General features: G+C 42.6%; 1 protein-coding gene across 1 annotated transcript in view; it reads left to right on the forward strand.

Annotated features, from left to right (window-relative positions):
• Window positions 1-9,641: 9,641 nt before the first annotated feature.
• Window positions 9,642-16,245, forward strand: part of SHPRH (SNF2 histone linker PHD RING helicase) — a 60,729-nt gene continuing 54,125 nt past the window's right edge. The window contains exons 1-3 of the mRNA XM_057364011.1: window positions 9,642-9,830; window positions 12,178-12,847; window positions 13,230-13,359. Coding sequence (XP_057219994.1) covers window positions 12,209-12,847; window positions 13,230-13,359 — 769 coding nt within the window. The 5' untranslated portion in view covers window positions 9,642-9,830; window positions 12,178-12,208. The remainder of the gene's footprint in view (window positions 9,831-12,177; window positions 12,848-13,229; window positions 13,360-16,245) is intronic.

Genomic DNA, 16,245 nt, shown 5'->3' on the forward strand with positions numbered 1-16,245 from the left:
TTGGGCATATGCTTAACTCCATTCTCATTTAACACAGCTTTTGAGTTTGTGCCCTCATTTTTCTTTTTATAAATTGAGGGGGAGTGTAAGGAGAGGAATCCAGGGATATGTGGTGAGAAGACCTTCAGCTTTGATTGTGTAGTACATTTTAAATTTGTTTATTAATTTCTAATATAATAGAATTAAAAAATTACAATAAAATTTAAAAAAAAAAAAAAGTCTGCCCAGTAAAAATTCAGAGGAAGTACTACTCTGTGAAGTGAGGACCACAYGTGTTTTCCCTGCATCCCAGCTGTATCTTCCACCTCTGCATACAGTTTCTAGTTCAAAACCCCCACAGCTGAAGAGATAGAAATCTTGGCCCATTTGGYGTCACAAGGAAGACCTGATGCTGCAAGACCAGACTTCACAGTGGCTCCTTGAGGTTGCAGGGTACATGTGAGAGCATGGAAGAACTCTAAAGAATGTCTAAAAAATAGTCTCTTAACATTTCATAGTTGTAAATTGTGCTTTCCGGAATACTGATATGTTGTGGGTTAAGGTTTCTCCTTTTGTTTCCTTTCTTGGGTAATTTTTTTTCCCATTTTGTTGCTGGGGTGCACTGACTGCCAAGTCATTCTTTTGATGGCTGGGCCGTTGGGGAAGACAAAAAGAACCTGCTCACCACCCACCCCGCCTGGCAGGTTTTTGGGTTTTTTTTTTGCTTGTTTTTTCCTATCCCTCTCTTTGGAGAGAGGGGAATTCTCGTGGGAGTTTTGGGCTCGGGGGAGGGTATGTGTGTGTGTGGCGGGGGTAACTTCACTTCCTGCCCTGCTTGGCTCGGAGGAGKAAGGTCGACTTTCTACCTGCGTAGGGAGAGCTCGCCTGCTGCTTTCTGCAGAGCCCAGCATCTCCGCTCGTTGGTTCCTRTTTGCTGCACTGTGATCCTCTGCCCCTGTGCCTTGCCGGGGACCCTTGAAATTCCAGCTGCAGCAGTCGAGTTCTGCTGCATTCCATCTCGCAGCCATGGGATTCTGCTTGTCTCTTTGCTCATCTGACCATTCTGGGGTTTCTGTCCAGAGGAGCACYAAGATCGGCGTTTTCCGCTGTGAGTTTGCAGAGGAACTTTTCTCCGTCCACCTCTGCCGGTTTGTGTCCACCATTGGCCTCTGGGAGAGCTGAGCCAGCCGGGATCCGCGCCACAGCGCCCCCTGCAGCCGCCGGGGAATCATCGCACCCACCCTGCCCGGCCGGGAGCCAACAGCGCCCCTGCCGACCGGGACTGTAACTGCACCAAAGGGGAGGCTGTGTCTCTGTAAGGCTGTCACTGGGTTTGGGACTGGGCTGGTTATTGCTATCGTTGTTGTTACTTGTTTACCTTGTTGTCCATATTACTAGAAACTGTTATTCCCTTTTATCCATATTCTTACCTGAAAAACCATGATTTTCAAAGCTATAATAATTCGGAGGGAAGGGGGATCATATCCACTACTCCAAGGGAGGTCCCTGCCTTCATTGGCAAGCACCTGTCTTTCAAACCAAGACATGAGATTAAACTGATTTATCTCTTTTTCCAATTTAACTATCTTGGTTGAAGATACGAAATATGGGTGAGAGGAAGATGTTATTCAGTTTCATGCTGTTTTTAACTCCATAGTGTCAATAATGTATTCAGAAACCTTTGCTTTGAAGGCAATCTTCATTCAACACTGTTAAAGACTATCAAATCTTTACAAAGTTTATGGGATAATTTTGATAAGATGCAGTTCTTACTCTGTGGACAGAAATGCACAATACCTACAATAATTATAGTAACAGTGTATTGGAAATCAGCTATTCAGGAGAGAGCTATTTGTTTAGCATATAATAATTTAGGCCTGTGAGATAGGGAAGTATCTGCACTTGATGAACCATAAAGACTGCTGGAAAGCAGATTGTCCTTATGTTACTTCACTTCATATGTATCTTAAAGATCCCTCAAATTGAAGTTTTCTTGCTCAAAGCAACACTGACTTCACCAGAATCCCTCAGAAATGCAAGGCATGAATGGGGAACAACCAGCTTGGCTTCTCAGGAAACCCACCTTGTCTGTGCAGAAGCAGGTGTGAAAGGGGCATATTGCCAGGGAAAGGAGGCACCAAAAAGTCAAACCACACCAAACTCTAATCAGGCAAACCAAACCCAAGCTGCAATAATTTTGAATGGGTCCAATCAGGCAAGCTCTCAAGTCACAAGAAGATGAAACAAAAAATCTGTAAGGGTACACTTGGTGTAGGTGCTACTTCTATTTCCCGTCTCAAATAACGCTGGATTTTTGGCTTAAGAAAGAGGAGCAAAATTTTTGAAACAAGACCAGCAACTGCAGATAAATAATACTTCTGGAGTTGTCAGGGTAGCAAAGCAATACAAAATTGGCATCTAGGGTTACTTTTGGTGGATAACTCATAAATAATGGTGAGTGGCTGGTTCTCTGCAAATGACCTAACTTTTCTCCATTACCAGAGACGTGTCTTCAGATCTTCTGACACTGCACTCATCAGCAATGCCCTGATCTGTGCCCAGAGTGGGCAGCAAGCAGGGAGCTTACCTGACTCTTCTCCCTTCTAGGATTCCATCAGCGGCTGCACATGGCACTGCCTTACTTCTAGTCACTTGGGTAAAAACTGGATAATGTGGTATTTTCCACCAGGATAATCTTTTCTGGAAGGCTTCCTGAAAAATGTGCCTTCTAAGTATGGGCGAAAGGAAAAACCACCCTTGGCCTTGGCACCCTCATTGCTCTCCTTGTCAACCAGATATTGTAGGGCTCCTGGCAGGCTGATGGTGGTTGGAATTCCCCATGGTGTCCTTCAGGGAGGGCCTGGCAGCTGGGGCCCATTCCATCTTCCCAGCCCTGGAGGATGACAAGGAAGGGTCAAGTCAGGACCTGTGGTGGCCCCAGGACCCTGGCAGCAATATACCAACTCATTGTTTGGGCAGGAGCCAGAACTGTTGCAAAATTGATGAGCCATAAACAAGATGCTTACCAAGACAGTAGATAAGCATTCCTTGTTTTGCTGATATCTCTACACACAATACTGTAGTATTGTCATTTATATCCTATAACATCTTAATCATTTATCACTTTCCATCTGTCTTGCAGAACCAGGACTTCATCATCTAGGAACATTTGCAGGTCCATAAGCATCCCAGGAAAATACTTTGAAAAATTTTTGTATTATGTTCCTATCGCCTAGAGAAACAAACCACAGTTAATGAAAAGTAATACTTTGCTGAAAAAAAAGGAAAAATATTTATTTTGTTCTGACCCCATTACTTTCTGTCACAATCATTTTTTCAAATAAAAGCCTGTTCTCTCATCTCACAGTAGCTTCCAATTACCTCTTCAATTAAAAAGGTTTATTTTTACTCAAGTAGGGTCATGAGATGTAATATTTCATAGTTTTATTCTGTGACAAGGTGGGGTTTCTTCTTCCCTGAGACTGTGCTCAGTGATGCACAGTCATTTCTGCTGACTCATTTCCCCAGYCAGAGAATGTGGATGCTACCAAGCCCAGCCAAGGGGCATGAACWGTCCTGTACACATGTGGGGCACCATGTAGGAAAATGCCTTAGAACAAAAAAAGTCAAAAAGAAAACCCCTCAGAGCACTGGAAGGAGGAAGGAGATTGGACTGAAGMATGGTTTATTATTGAAATTCGTGTACAAACTTTGGAACTGTAGAGCTATATAACAGGTTATGCATCAACCCTAGTGAGAGCACAGGAAACAGTATTTTGTTACTGGTTTACATCTAGAACACAACTCGTCATCTGTGTTTGGTTGGATGGGGAAAGGCAAAGTGGAGAGTAATAATAAGAAAATATCTATAGTTGCTGGAGATTAAAGAAAAAAATTGAAATTCAATAAAAGATTTCGACAATTTGAAGAGGCAAATATGTACCAAATATGCACCAAAATAATTAAATAGCTGGTTCTTCTTGTGCTGGTGATAAAGCACAAACCAGAGCTGYTCATTTACATAGGCCATTCTATCAGTATCCGCAAGGCTGGACTCCCTGTGATACCATGTAGGAAAACAAAACAAAACAAACATTTGGAGCTCCAAACTAACTTCTCATTGCTCACTGCTCATTGCATTTCTAAATTTTAGGCCAAAGACATGCAAAATCATACTTTGATGAATAAAACTAAGCATAGGTATTATTGGAAATACAATGACATTTATATCCACAGAAAACATAATTTCTCAGTAGGTAAGGTTGTTGCCTTAYTGAGTTAATGCCCCAGGCCAAAGTAAAATCTCAGGTCAGAGATGATTCAGGTACCTTTCTACTACAGACTTGCTTCAGGTAGTAGTCTGCAGTAGATAGACTGGGGGGTCTGTAGTTGATAGACAAGGGGTCTAGAGGCTTCTGCTGCTGTAACATTTCTCCTTGAACAGCAGCATCAACCTTCTACCACCACACTGGGGCCTCTCCTGTTCCAGATTTGCTGCCCCTTTCAGGGAATAGTTATAAGGGACCAGGTCTCAATAGCAGCAGAAAGCAGCCAGTTCTGCTGCCCAGCTGAGAACTGCCTCGCTGTAACTCCCCTGTGGCTTAGTGTCGCATAGTATCCACCTCCCTCGGTTACTGCGGAGAAAAATATCCCTGTGTGTCCCAGCAGAAATGCTGCCTGGCACTAACAACACTCAGGAAAGGTGCAGCTCCCCTAAAGCACCGGGAAGGTTGCTGATAGCTTTGTGGCATGTCCTCAGCTCTTCCATGTCCTGTGCAGTCCGTGAGTCAGCACTGCCTGCCCCTGCAGCCCAGAAGCAGAGCAAATGCTGGGCAGTGCACAGCCTGTCCCCTCTGAAACCTGCTGCTTCTTCTGAGTCAGGTAACCACCCATGAGGCCTCAAAGGTGAATTCTAAACAGATCATTTAATACTTCTCTAAAGAGAATGAATTATTAACCTTCTGCAAAGAAGGTGTATCAATCTTTATGTACTAGTTTTAACATCAAACCTTGTTAAACTCAAAGAAAACATCTGTGGAGGTAGATTTTCATCTGTGTTACATAAATATAATGATTTCTGGCTTGAGTATGGTAGATCTTTCTATACTTCTAAGTTTATAAATCAAAGAAATAACAACCTTGATGAAGTTCATATTTTCTAGAAACTACCAAGACTGCTTATCACTTCTTTATGAGGAAAGAGACCAAAATAAAATTGCTCCAGAAGACCAAATATTTTTGTTTCAAATTGGATTTGATTTGCCTTTTTATCCGTAGTAGAAAATATAGATAAGAATTTTGCAAGCAGCTTTGATTTTCTTAATTTTTATATTACAGAGAAAGTTATGAATTCAAACCGTCTCTTGCCAGAGTGTGAAAATCAGCATTTTTCATTGCCAAGAAATATATCTCTAATAGATAATGTCTGAAATATCTCTTTGTTGGGAACATCCTTCAGCTCTCCTCCAAACCACTGTGCCCTGTATTATGTTACAAACATGTATATTTTGAGCCTAAATTTTCAAATGCTTTCAATGATTTTATTATTGACATTTTATTTCCTAAATTCTAGTTTTATTCAAAAGCTTGTACTCTCTCAGGAACTGCAAACTTCTCCTTTATGCATTTTTGTAATGTATAATAAAAAAAAGGCTTTAAAAATGAAAATTAAAGCAAGGAAAACATTTTATTTAGGTATATTTTTTTATTATACATTACAAAAAGGCTTTAAAAATGAAAATTAAAGCAAGGAAAACATTTTATTTAGGTATATATTTAAATAATTCCAAGAACTGAATTTCAAATCCTACACAGTAACCCTAGATGATGTCCTAGATGCAATGACATGGTTATTTTTTTTTTTCTGCTCTATATTTAGATAGTCTTTTTAACTGTCCTTTTCTCTTGGAAAAAGGGAGATGGGYTTAACTCCCACCAGTGACAGATCAGCTGCTGCTGTCAGTCCTGAGGTCAGGTGTATCACCTGATTTTCACAAAAYCAGCACGTAGCTCAGCTGAGTGGCAGATGGACAAGGGTGTACAAGAATTGTGCATACACGTGAGCTGAGACAGATGGCCTGAAGTGTGTTATCCTGTGGGGTGCAGGTAGCTTCCCCCAGGAGATGCCATGCTAAGASGCAGAAGGGCACACGTGACATGCTGAACTCTGTTTTGAAAAAACAGAATGGAAGCCCTGAAGAAGTGAAAAAAGAGAGGCTTGCCATCACAGCCCCATGGTATTTTTTATGTGCTGGGCTTACTGGCTTACATGATTGCTTCTGGCACACAGTAATACTCTGCTCTTTGTAGCTCTCCAAAAAATATTTAAATCCTCCACTCTTCTGCCCAAAGCAGCATTATGCACTGTGGATGCTAGCAATTATATGATAACATTTTCAAAGTCCCACTACGATAGTTACATTATTTTCTATTACATRTACCAAACACCATGGAAGTTGGGTAGAGCTCAACCTATGAAAATAATTTCCTACCAAGGCACAGAATACTGATCACAATTTTATGAATCTGGAATAGACTGGAAGGATATTATGTTTCCACTGGGGCCCATCCTTCCATTTCTGTCACATAGTGTTTTTATCAAAAGAGCTCAATAGATTTTTCCTTCTAGTTAACTACCRGGGTAACACAGGAGCTTGCTGAGGCACAGCATAACATACAATCACTGTAGTGCAGGGAATAGAATCTATCCAGTTTTATCCATTTGCTACAAACTTTCACATTTCCTGCCAGAGCCAATTTGGAGACAAATACGATTTTGATTTTCTTTAGAAAATTTCTGCTTGCCTCCGCAACTAGAAAATTACTTTAAAATAACACAACAACTAACATGCCGTTTTCTCTATCCTCCTTCAAAAGAAAAACCCTTTGTAAAGTAGCACATTTCCTGATTTTATTTTCTTACTCTTTCTTGGGTTAAAGAGTTGGTACTCTTTAATAGCATATGGGAGTTTTTATTCATAGGCAAGGGAAGCTATGTTCTCAAGTGTGGAAAAAAATCACATGGTCTTGCTTTATGTCATATTATCTCYTCTTTATACTGGTTCTTTTTATTTTGTTAGATTACATGGCAATTATCTTCTTTYATGCACTGAAGTTTTTTAGAACACAAGAGAAATTACTGGGTGCTAATCACTAGGATCCTTAGTCATTAGCTGCTGAATAGAAATGGGGATTTTTCCACCTGCTCTTGACCATTATATAAAAATATTGTAAGTGGCTAGACAACAAATCAAAACTCCTTCAGACAAAGGATGGACACAGTGGCTGGAGACCCCTTTATATTCTTCCAAGAAATGTCTCAAACACTCATATGGAGCCACAAGAGGCAAGATAACAGTCATGTTTCATGAGATATGCTATGAGATTTGCAGCTAAGAGATTTCCATGAGATGTGTGAATGGTGTGCTGTGGGGGAGATGACCCTTATCACTGCAGTCAGATGGAAGAGGGAGTGATGCTAAGGTGTCTTGGCTCTGTTTCACCCTTTCACTAGACCCACAGCCTTTGTAACTCCTCTCTTTGTTCCACTACATATGAATTGTTCCTTTTGCATACAAATTGGCTGTCCCCATCGCCATTTATGACGGCAGCACAAACTCAGTTAAAAGTATTAACTGGCATTTGAAGTCCTTCGTGCCAGAGGCTGAGAGGTCAGACAAATCAACACGCTTGCTCCTCGTTCTTCCCCGAAGCAGGGACACCTCTTTGGAAAGGTTTGTGCCTCCAGCTGTGTCAGAGTACACTCAAGAAGTTCAGAATRAGTGTTCCCTACACACCAAAGATCTCCATTAGCAGGCTCTACACTGGATCCCAGACCCATGATCTCTCTCTTCCCCCTCAGACAGGAGGCTGTAGCCAGGTGGGATCGGAGCCTTCTCCCAAGCAACCAGTGACAGGATGAGAGGACACAGCCTCAACCTGTGCTAGGGTAGGTTCTGGTTGGACATTGGAAGGAATTTCTTCACTGAAAGGGTGATTAAACATTGGAACGGAGGACTGCTCACAGGAAGGTGGAGGCATCCTTGTTGCTGGAGGTGTTTAAAGGAGAGAGTGGATGTGACACTTAGTGCCATCATCTGGTTGAGAAGGTGATCAGTCAGAGGCTGGCCTTGATCTGAGAGGTCTTTCCTAGTCTAAATGATTCTATGTGATTGTGTCTTCCCTTTCATCTCTGCTCTGCATCAATTTCTTGTTGTAGCATAGGAACAAGTGATGACTTTTAGGTTAATTTTAATCTAGGAATGTAAAATTAAAGACTGTGAATTAAAACAGTCAAACCACCATGGCTGGTTGGCATAAGGGCCAACACATCAAAGCTACTGCACACTACAGTTTTGAGCAGCTCTTCTGAACCCACAGGGGCTTTAGCCTTTCAGAAGGGATGAAAATGGTAAAAAACCCACACAGGCAAGTAAAGAATTAATTTGTAAAGACTAATATTAAAAATTGCTTGAAAGAATGTTATAAAAGAGAACCTCACCTTCTTGCTATCAAGGGGTTTCTATTTGTGTATTTACAGCTGTCTCCAAGCATCAATCTATGTATTTCACAGAATYGCAGAATCAGTTGGGTTGCAAAAGAMCTCTGAGATCATTGAGTCCAACCTTGGACTAAATACCACCTTGTCAACAGGACCATGGCACTGAGTGTCACATCCAGTCTTGCCTTAAACACCTCCAGGGACAGGGACTCCATTACCTCCCTGGACAGTCCACTCCAAAGTAGTCAGCCTTTGGATGAAGAAGTTCCTCCTAATGTCTAATCTAAATCTCCGTGCACAGCTTTGGACAATGTCCTCTCATCCTGTTGCTGATTGCCCTGGGAGATGTACCCCCACATGGCCACAACCTCCTTTCAGGGAGCTGTAGAGAGCAGTAAGGTCTCTACTGAGTCTCCTCCAGGCTAAAGACCATCAGCTCCCTCAGCAGCTTCACCAGCTTATTTCTGTAGTTTCACTGAAGTGACATTTGTTAATAATTAATTGGCCTGATTTTGCGTTTTCGCAGTGCTAGCAGCGAAACTGCTAGCAAACTCGCTCTTTTGATCGCTCTTGTCAGTTGCATGAAAAAGCCTCTCTCTTTTGCCAAGTGCTTCACCCACAGAATSACAGAGTGGGTCAGGCTGGAAGGGAATCACAGTGGGTCATCTGGCCCAACCTCCTGCTCAGGCAGGGTCATCCTAGAGCACACGGCACAAGATTGCCTCCAGACRGTTCTGGASCATCTCCAGYAACGGAGACTCYACAGMSTCTCCGGACAATCTGTTCCAGTGCACGGCCACCTGCACAGTGAAGTCCTTCCTCACGTTCAGGTGGAACTTGTCTCGCAYTCCCAGGATCGCACCAGATTCTCACCGCCCCCCGCCCGATTCCCCCACCCCTCAGGGCCACTCTGCCGCGTGCCGCCMGGCCACGCCCACTATCTCTGACGTCACACACGCGTCTTGCCCCTCCTTCAGCCACGCCCCACTTAGGGCAACTGCCCTTTCCCCTTGCCCTGTGCGCACCCAACTGCGCCTGCGCCATCCTCCGTCCTTCTCGTCTCTTTGTTCCGCTTACGTAAGGGAGGAGCAGGGCGTATGCTCCGGTTCCCGAAGCCCATTGGCTGCCGCTCGGCTCCGCGCGGGTGCGGGCGCGCCCCAATGCCCGCCCCTGTTCGCAGCACCGCCCCCGCTCCTCTGCCCGGGGGCTCCGTCCGGCGCTGCCAGGGGCGGTGCGGTCTCGCGCCCCCCCACCCCCGACCATCCCCCCATCCCCGCCAGCGCGTGGGGGGTCCCGCCCCGCCCGGGCCGGGAGGAGCCGCGGCCGCCGGGGCAGCAGCGTCACCGCTCCGGTACGTCCGCGGCTCCGCGCCCCGCTCCCCGCTCCCCTCACCCCGGGCCGCCCCCCGCCCTGCGCTATGCCGGTGAGCGGCCCCTCTGTCTGCTCCGCTCGCCCTGCGCGGCGGGGCGGCCGTGCCGCGGACGGCGGCGACGGGGCCAGGCGGCCCGGGGCCTATGCGAGTGGCCCTGGGTAGCGGTGGATGCMGCGGGCCGACTGCGCGGTGTTCCGGGCGCCGGCGGCGGTGGGTTACCGCAGCCGCGCAGACCCCGCCGGTGGCAGATGTCACGGTGGTACAGTGCCTGCCGCCGAGAGTATCGCATCCCGGTGCTGAGCTCGCCTTCCCGAGCTTACAGTCACTTTTTCTCCTTGGAGACAACGAGAGCTGTCCGCGTCCCTGCGGCGGAGCGCGGTATGGGAGGCCTCGGGGGCGGCGAGCGCTCGGTGCCGCGGCGGAGCTGCCTCTGCAGAGAGCCCCGGCCGCTCCACCTGCCCCRTGTGCCCGGACGCGGGAGCTGTAAGCTGTCCCCACGCACACCGAGCGATTCCCTTCCGTTTGTCCCTGAGACTGCGATGCCCAAGCTGGCGTGCACGTGCAGGCCGGGATGCCGCAGGGACCGTTTGCCTCTGGGTTTAGTGCAGTGTTTGCTCGCCGTCGGGATTTGCTTCGAGTGCTGTCAGTATCGCTCCGTGTGCATGATCATTATTCTGAGAAACTCGCTCTTCCTTCCCTTAGTTCTGTTGTATGATTATGGGARACTGTCGCTCTCTACAACTTGCCTGAAAGGAGGTTGTAGCCGGGGGGGGATCGGCCTGTTCTGGACAACTGTGACAGGATGAGAAGAAATGGCATTAAACTGTGCCAGGGAATGTTTAGTTTGAGCCATTGGAAAAATTTCTTTACAGAAAGGATGAGAAGACATTGGAATGGGTTGCCCCAGGAGATAGTGGAGTCACCATYCCTGGAGGTATTTAAGGCAAGAATGGATGTGGCACTGAGTGCTGTGGTCTTGTTGACAAGGTGGTGTTCGGTCACAGGTTGGACTCGATAATCTCAGAGGTCTTCTCCAGCCTAATTGATTTCTCTGTTTGAAATTCAAGCACGAGATTTGTATATGCCAAGATATTTCCTTTGGCTTTCATGAATTATTATGTTTGTTTGTTACATTTTTCATTTGTTTTTTTTTTCCCAAAGACCCTTCTAAAATTATTCAGTAACAATAATTCTGTCGAGCATAAGCCCCTTTAACATTAGGATATAGTGTACYGGATTTAGTAGCTTGGAATATTTTCCTCTCATCATCCTACCTTTCTTTAAAAGTTRTATGCACAAACTGAGTTGGCACAAATATCTACACAGACTAAGTGTAATATGAGGTCATAGATCCATTGCTGTGTTCAGGCTCCTTATAAAAAAATGTTTTCTTGAAAAAAAAGTTACTACCTTTTTTGAGTAGTTACTTATTAGCATGTGGTTTTGAGTATGCAGCTGTTAGTTTCCCGGATGGGTCTAATATTCCATAATTTCCTTCTTCATATGTACCATTTGGCAGGTATTCTTTGTTTTCAAGTATTTTATACACTAAATCTGTTCTGTAGCCAGGTTGCATTGAGGAGCTGTATGCGCATCTTGGCTTAAGTTTGCAGTTAGTCAAAATCAGYGAGGCTGCATTTGGTTTGGTGATTGGTCCCACTGAAATGTACAATAAATAACTAAGGGATCTTCCGCAAACAGTATGTATATGCAGGGCCCAGGATGTCTGGTTTCCTGGGAAAATAAAATATTCAATAYGAGTAGGAAGGTCACTGGGAACTTGGAAGGACAGAACTTGATCACTTGGGTTTGAAACCATATTTTATGTAGTGCAGCTTCAGACTAGCCCTGTGTCAAGTTTSCTTTAAGTTTCATCTCTATGTAGGCTTTGAAAGGAAAGAGCAGTTTTATCTGTATTTACCCCACACCCGCCCCCAAATCTCCCGTACTTCCTGCATTTTTGTTTGTGGAGGTTGTTTTTTTTTTTTTTGCTGTCTCCCACCACCTCCATCTTTGAAGGATTCCACTGCTTCTTGGTTTATATTTATCCCACAAGATTCTGAGTAACAGCTGTGAAATTAAGCATTATTGTTGATCTTTGTCTGTAGCTGTCTGGCAAAATTGTAAGATCTAGTACAAGACAATGCTTCATGTCCACCCCTGTGGGATGGCACGGGAATAGAACAGGCCCTCTAAAGCTAATACTTTTGAACAGTTTGAGTGCATAGTACATATGTTTGTGTCCCATAATTTTGCATAGTGAAATTCTAGTGTGGGCATTTGAGTTTGTAATGCCCATTGCTGACTGATTTGCTTCACCTTGCAGATCCTGAAAATACCATAAAGAAGACGGCAAAATGAGCAGTCGTCGAAAACGTGCACCTCCATCAAAAGTGGATGAGGAGAAGAAGAAAAAGCTGTGCTGGAATATGCATGAAGACCGGAGAAATGAGGTGGTGACATTAGATGATGAAGTAACTAACGAGGACCATGTTCCAGTTCCAAGCACTTCTGCATCCCTCATTGTTATAAATGATGATAGCRCTGATGAAGATCTTGTACAGAAAGAAGGCAGTGGCCCAAAATCTGTTAAGTTTTTGACAGTTAATGATGAAGAAGACTCTTATTCCATCTTGACTCCTGTGTCTGTACAGCTAAATATTATAGTTTTGCCATACCGTGCAGATAGGTCTTGGAAAGCTTTGTTGGGAGAATTTACTCTTCATCTGCCTTCTGAGCAAATTCTAACTGACGAAATCCATGACAGGAGCTTTACTTTAATGAGAGGAGACTCTGATGATGAGCTGCAGGTCTGCATTCATGAAAGAAGTGAAGAAGAGTACAGCAATGAAACAAAAGAATACCTGGGCACTTATGAACAACGTATTTTGGTGGAATCAAGTTTAAGTGGTGAAATATTGGAAGGCTTGAGATGGTTGCAAAAGAAGAAGATAATTGGACTTTATCAAAGACCTGGAGAGGCTCAGTCTTTAAAGGTATGTATTCGTTATACTTGTTTTGCATTTTGAATGTTACTCTTTTTTCTGTTTGAAATGTAAGATAAAAACATGTGAACAGCAAAGTCTGGTAGTTACCCCATATTGGTAATGTGATGAAAATATATAATTTCTACATGCTTTTGTAATGTTTTCCCTGTGTTTTTTCCTAGAAATATTTACCATTAGCAATGCATTTCCTGAAGGAATCACAGAAGCTTTTAGCTGTAATTCCTCCACATGGTGTTTTTAGTAGATTTATTATAACTGTCTATACCTGCTAATTTTCAAAGCCCTGTTGTTATTTTCATGCTCTTCTGTTTATAGCATTCTTGTCAATTTAACTGTTAATTATATTATTAACTGTATAACCTTTTCACAGGTTGGAATTTACCTTCTTGAAACCGGGCTAAGTAAACCAGAGTTTCTCAGTGATGGAGGCGGAAGACCCAAAAAAGCTAATCAGTTGATTCAAAAACTCATGGAAAAGTTCTACAGTTTTTTAATTCCAGGTAATGCAATAAAGTTGATTGTTAATGAACAGGAACAATTTTTGTTGTTAAAGCTTGTCTTTTGTAGTAGTTGTAAATGTAAGAAAAAATAGTAGTTATTCCTGCCATCTGGAGCAACTCTTTATTTTCCAGGCAATGTTACTAGGTAATTACTCAATTATATTATCTGACCATTAATCATATGCTAATTCGTTTATTGTGAAGTTAGAAGTGATGATTCTTGTCTACCGAGAAGGCACTGAAACACAGAGATGTTTTGAATCCTTACTTTTTTGGGAGTAAATAGAATTGTCACTGATTCATGTAGGCTGTTTGAACAGTTCTGCAGTAGCCTGTCCAAATTACATAGGGGCAGTTTAAAAGAACCAGGAAGTAAATTTGGAAAACTTGTTCCCAGGTTGGTGCCTATCACACAATTGTGGCAATAGGTTTGTAAAGCAGTTACTGTGCAAAATACTACAAAATGCAATCTTATGACAGTTTCCAGACTATACTGCTACAGATTGACAATTAGGAGCCTTGTTACCATTTTAGAATTAAAGATACATTTGCCAGATTACACTTGGTAGCAATACAAATTTATAGGGCGATAAACTATGACTTTATGTTGTGATGGCTTAGGAAACTTGTGGGAAAAAAAAACCAACAAAACAACCTAACCAACCTTTTTCCTGTTCCTGAGTGTAGGATTCATTCAGAATGTTAGCTGGAGACTGACTCAGTGACTGTCACTTAGCTGAAGGCTGACTCAGTGTACTACTGAGTTTGTGTTCTTGTGACAGAAGCCTAKCATTCCCCCCAAATATAACTGTACTTAATTAGAAAAGGGAGAGTTGTGTAAAAAAATCAGGCAGCTTTGCTATGGAGAAGCTAAAAGGAACAGCTAACAGAATAAAATCTGGACATCCTTACCTGCTGTAAAGAACAAATGTGCAACTGTAAGGAAAAACTTGAGTTSTACCAAGGGATGGGCCAGTGTAACTCAGTAAGTGGGTAAGGGAGGATGTTGCACATAAGAAATCRTCCTTGCAAAAACTGAAGTAATTTCACTGACACAAATATGTCAGTTTAGGTTTGAMAGCACAATAAAACAGATCCAAGAAGAGGTCTGAAGAATAAATAGTTTAAGGTCTAGAAATAAATAGTAATGGTTTTAAATCCATTAGGAGAAACACATTATCATAAATGCACTAGAAGCAGAATAGTTACTAGAGAATTCATAGGCTTGAGATGTCTAAGGCATATGATGAAGTGCTGAAATAAAGTAATGCTATTGCAGAGAGCACAGTTTTCTTCTCTGCATGTCTTCTCACTGTGGTAGAGTTGGGGAAAGAGATGGTTTGTGAAGAAAATGACTGGYGATTTGTTTTGAGATCAAAAATAATTTGTTGGTGGAACCTGGGGCATTTGTCTTCAGTAGATTAAAGGATATGTTTATATGGACTACCTGGTTCAGTGTAGTTTACAGGTGAAGAGGCACTATCTGAAAGTGCCCCTCAGAGTCACTGGARCAAGAATGGGGACCTGAGCAGTTGTGTTGTCATGCCTTAACTTTTCAGAAGCCATGCAACCAGCTCAAGTTCATGAAGGAGCCATGATGCCAGCTGGTAAAGATTCTGACCATTTTYCAGTGTGTACACTTTTATGTGTTGTAAAATAATAATAGCCTTGATTTCATGCCAGTGAATGCCATGTAAATGATGAAGTAAAATAGCTGGCTTGGAGAACAGAAATAARCGATTGCTAATCACCAGTCAAGTCCACAAAGGCATGTGTAGCTTAATGTATTACTAATGCTTTGAGAAAGAGAGTGATTGGTGAAATGTTATCAGCAATGTTTAAATGTATTATTCAACATAACAGAGAYAAAGAATAACTGTAAGCTTGCAGGCAATGGAGTTTCAGTAGAAATTTAGTAAATGRATATAAAGCAATGCAGAAGAAAGAGATGATGGCTTCTTTGCTCACTGTTGCAAATAGGGTTGCAGTTCAGTAGGTAGATGTATAGCTCAGTAAATRTATCAATTTAGTGTTCAGTGTTAGTGAAACCAAATCAACGATAAAGAATTGTCCCAAAAGTATCAGAGAACAAGGCATGATCACTAAACCACTATGTAAATCCATAGTGTGTATTATGCTGTGCTCTGAATTCAGAAAAAGCGTGTCACAGAAATGAAAAATATTTGGGAGGAAATACTCCAGGTGATTATGCACTGTGAAACTAGTTTAATTTTCTAACAGTTTTTAAGCACCATCTTATTGATGTAGCCTAAAATAATACAGCGTTGATTCTATGCTGATGAATGCATTCCTCTTAAACATTTCTAACAATTTAGTTTCTTTTTAAATCCCACCCATTTTTAAACAGAATCAGTTGAGTTTTTTGTAAAATTACACCTAAGTGGGTGTTTTAACATTTGTCAATATCCATCTAAACTGAAATCCACACAGTAACGTTCCAAGTTGAGGCTTCTTGTTCCCCACATTGATGAGCAAATGCTTATGCTGATAGAGTTGTGCACAAGGATTTACATAACTAGATTATATGACTTCTTTATTGCTACATTTAATTTTTATAAATTTGCTTTCTTCACTGTAATTCTGTTAATATCCTTCTAGATGGGTTTGAGACTTTGTGGCCAAMAGTCCGTCTCGAGTTATGGCAAGCATAGCATAGATGCATTAAGTAATCTGGAAAAAACAAAGCGATAAAATATTTAATATGAAAGCACAGAATCATTGAATCATTTAGGTTTTGACCCAGCACTGCCAAGTCAATCACTCAGCCATTTCCCTAAGTGCCACTTTTTCACATCTTTTAAATATTTCCAGAGATGGTGACTCAGAYACTTCCCTGGGCAGCATGTTCCAATGCCTGACAACCCT

Source organism: Malurus melanocephalus, unplaced genomic scaffold (genome assembly GCF_030028575.1).
Source record: "Malurus melanocephalus ecotype Western Australia unplaced genomic scaffold, MMel_1.1 scaffold_33, whole genome shotgun sequence".
Lineage (NCBI taxonomy): Eukaryota > Metazoa > Chordata > Aves > Passeriformes > Maluridae > Malurus > Malurus melanocephalus.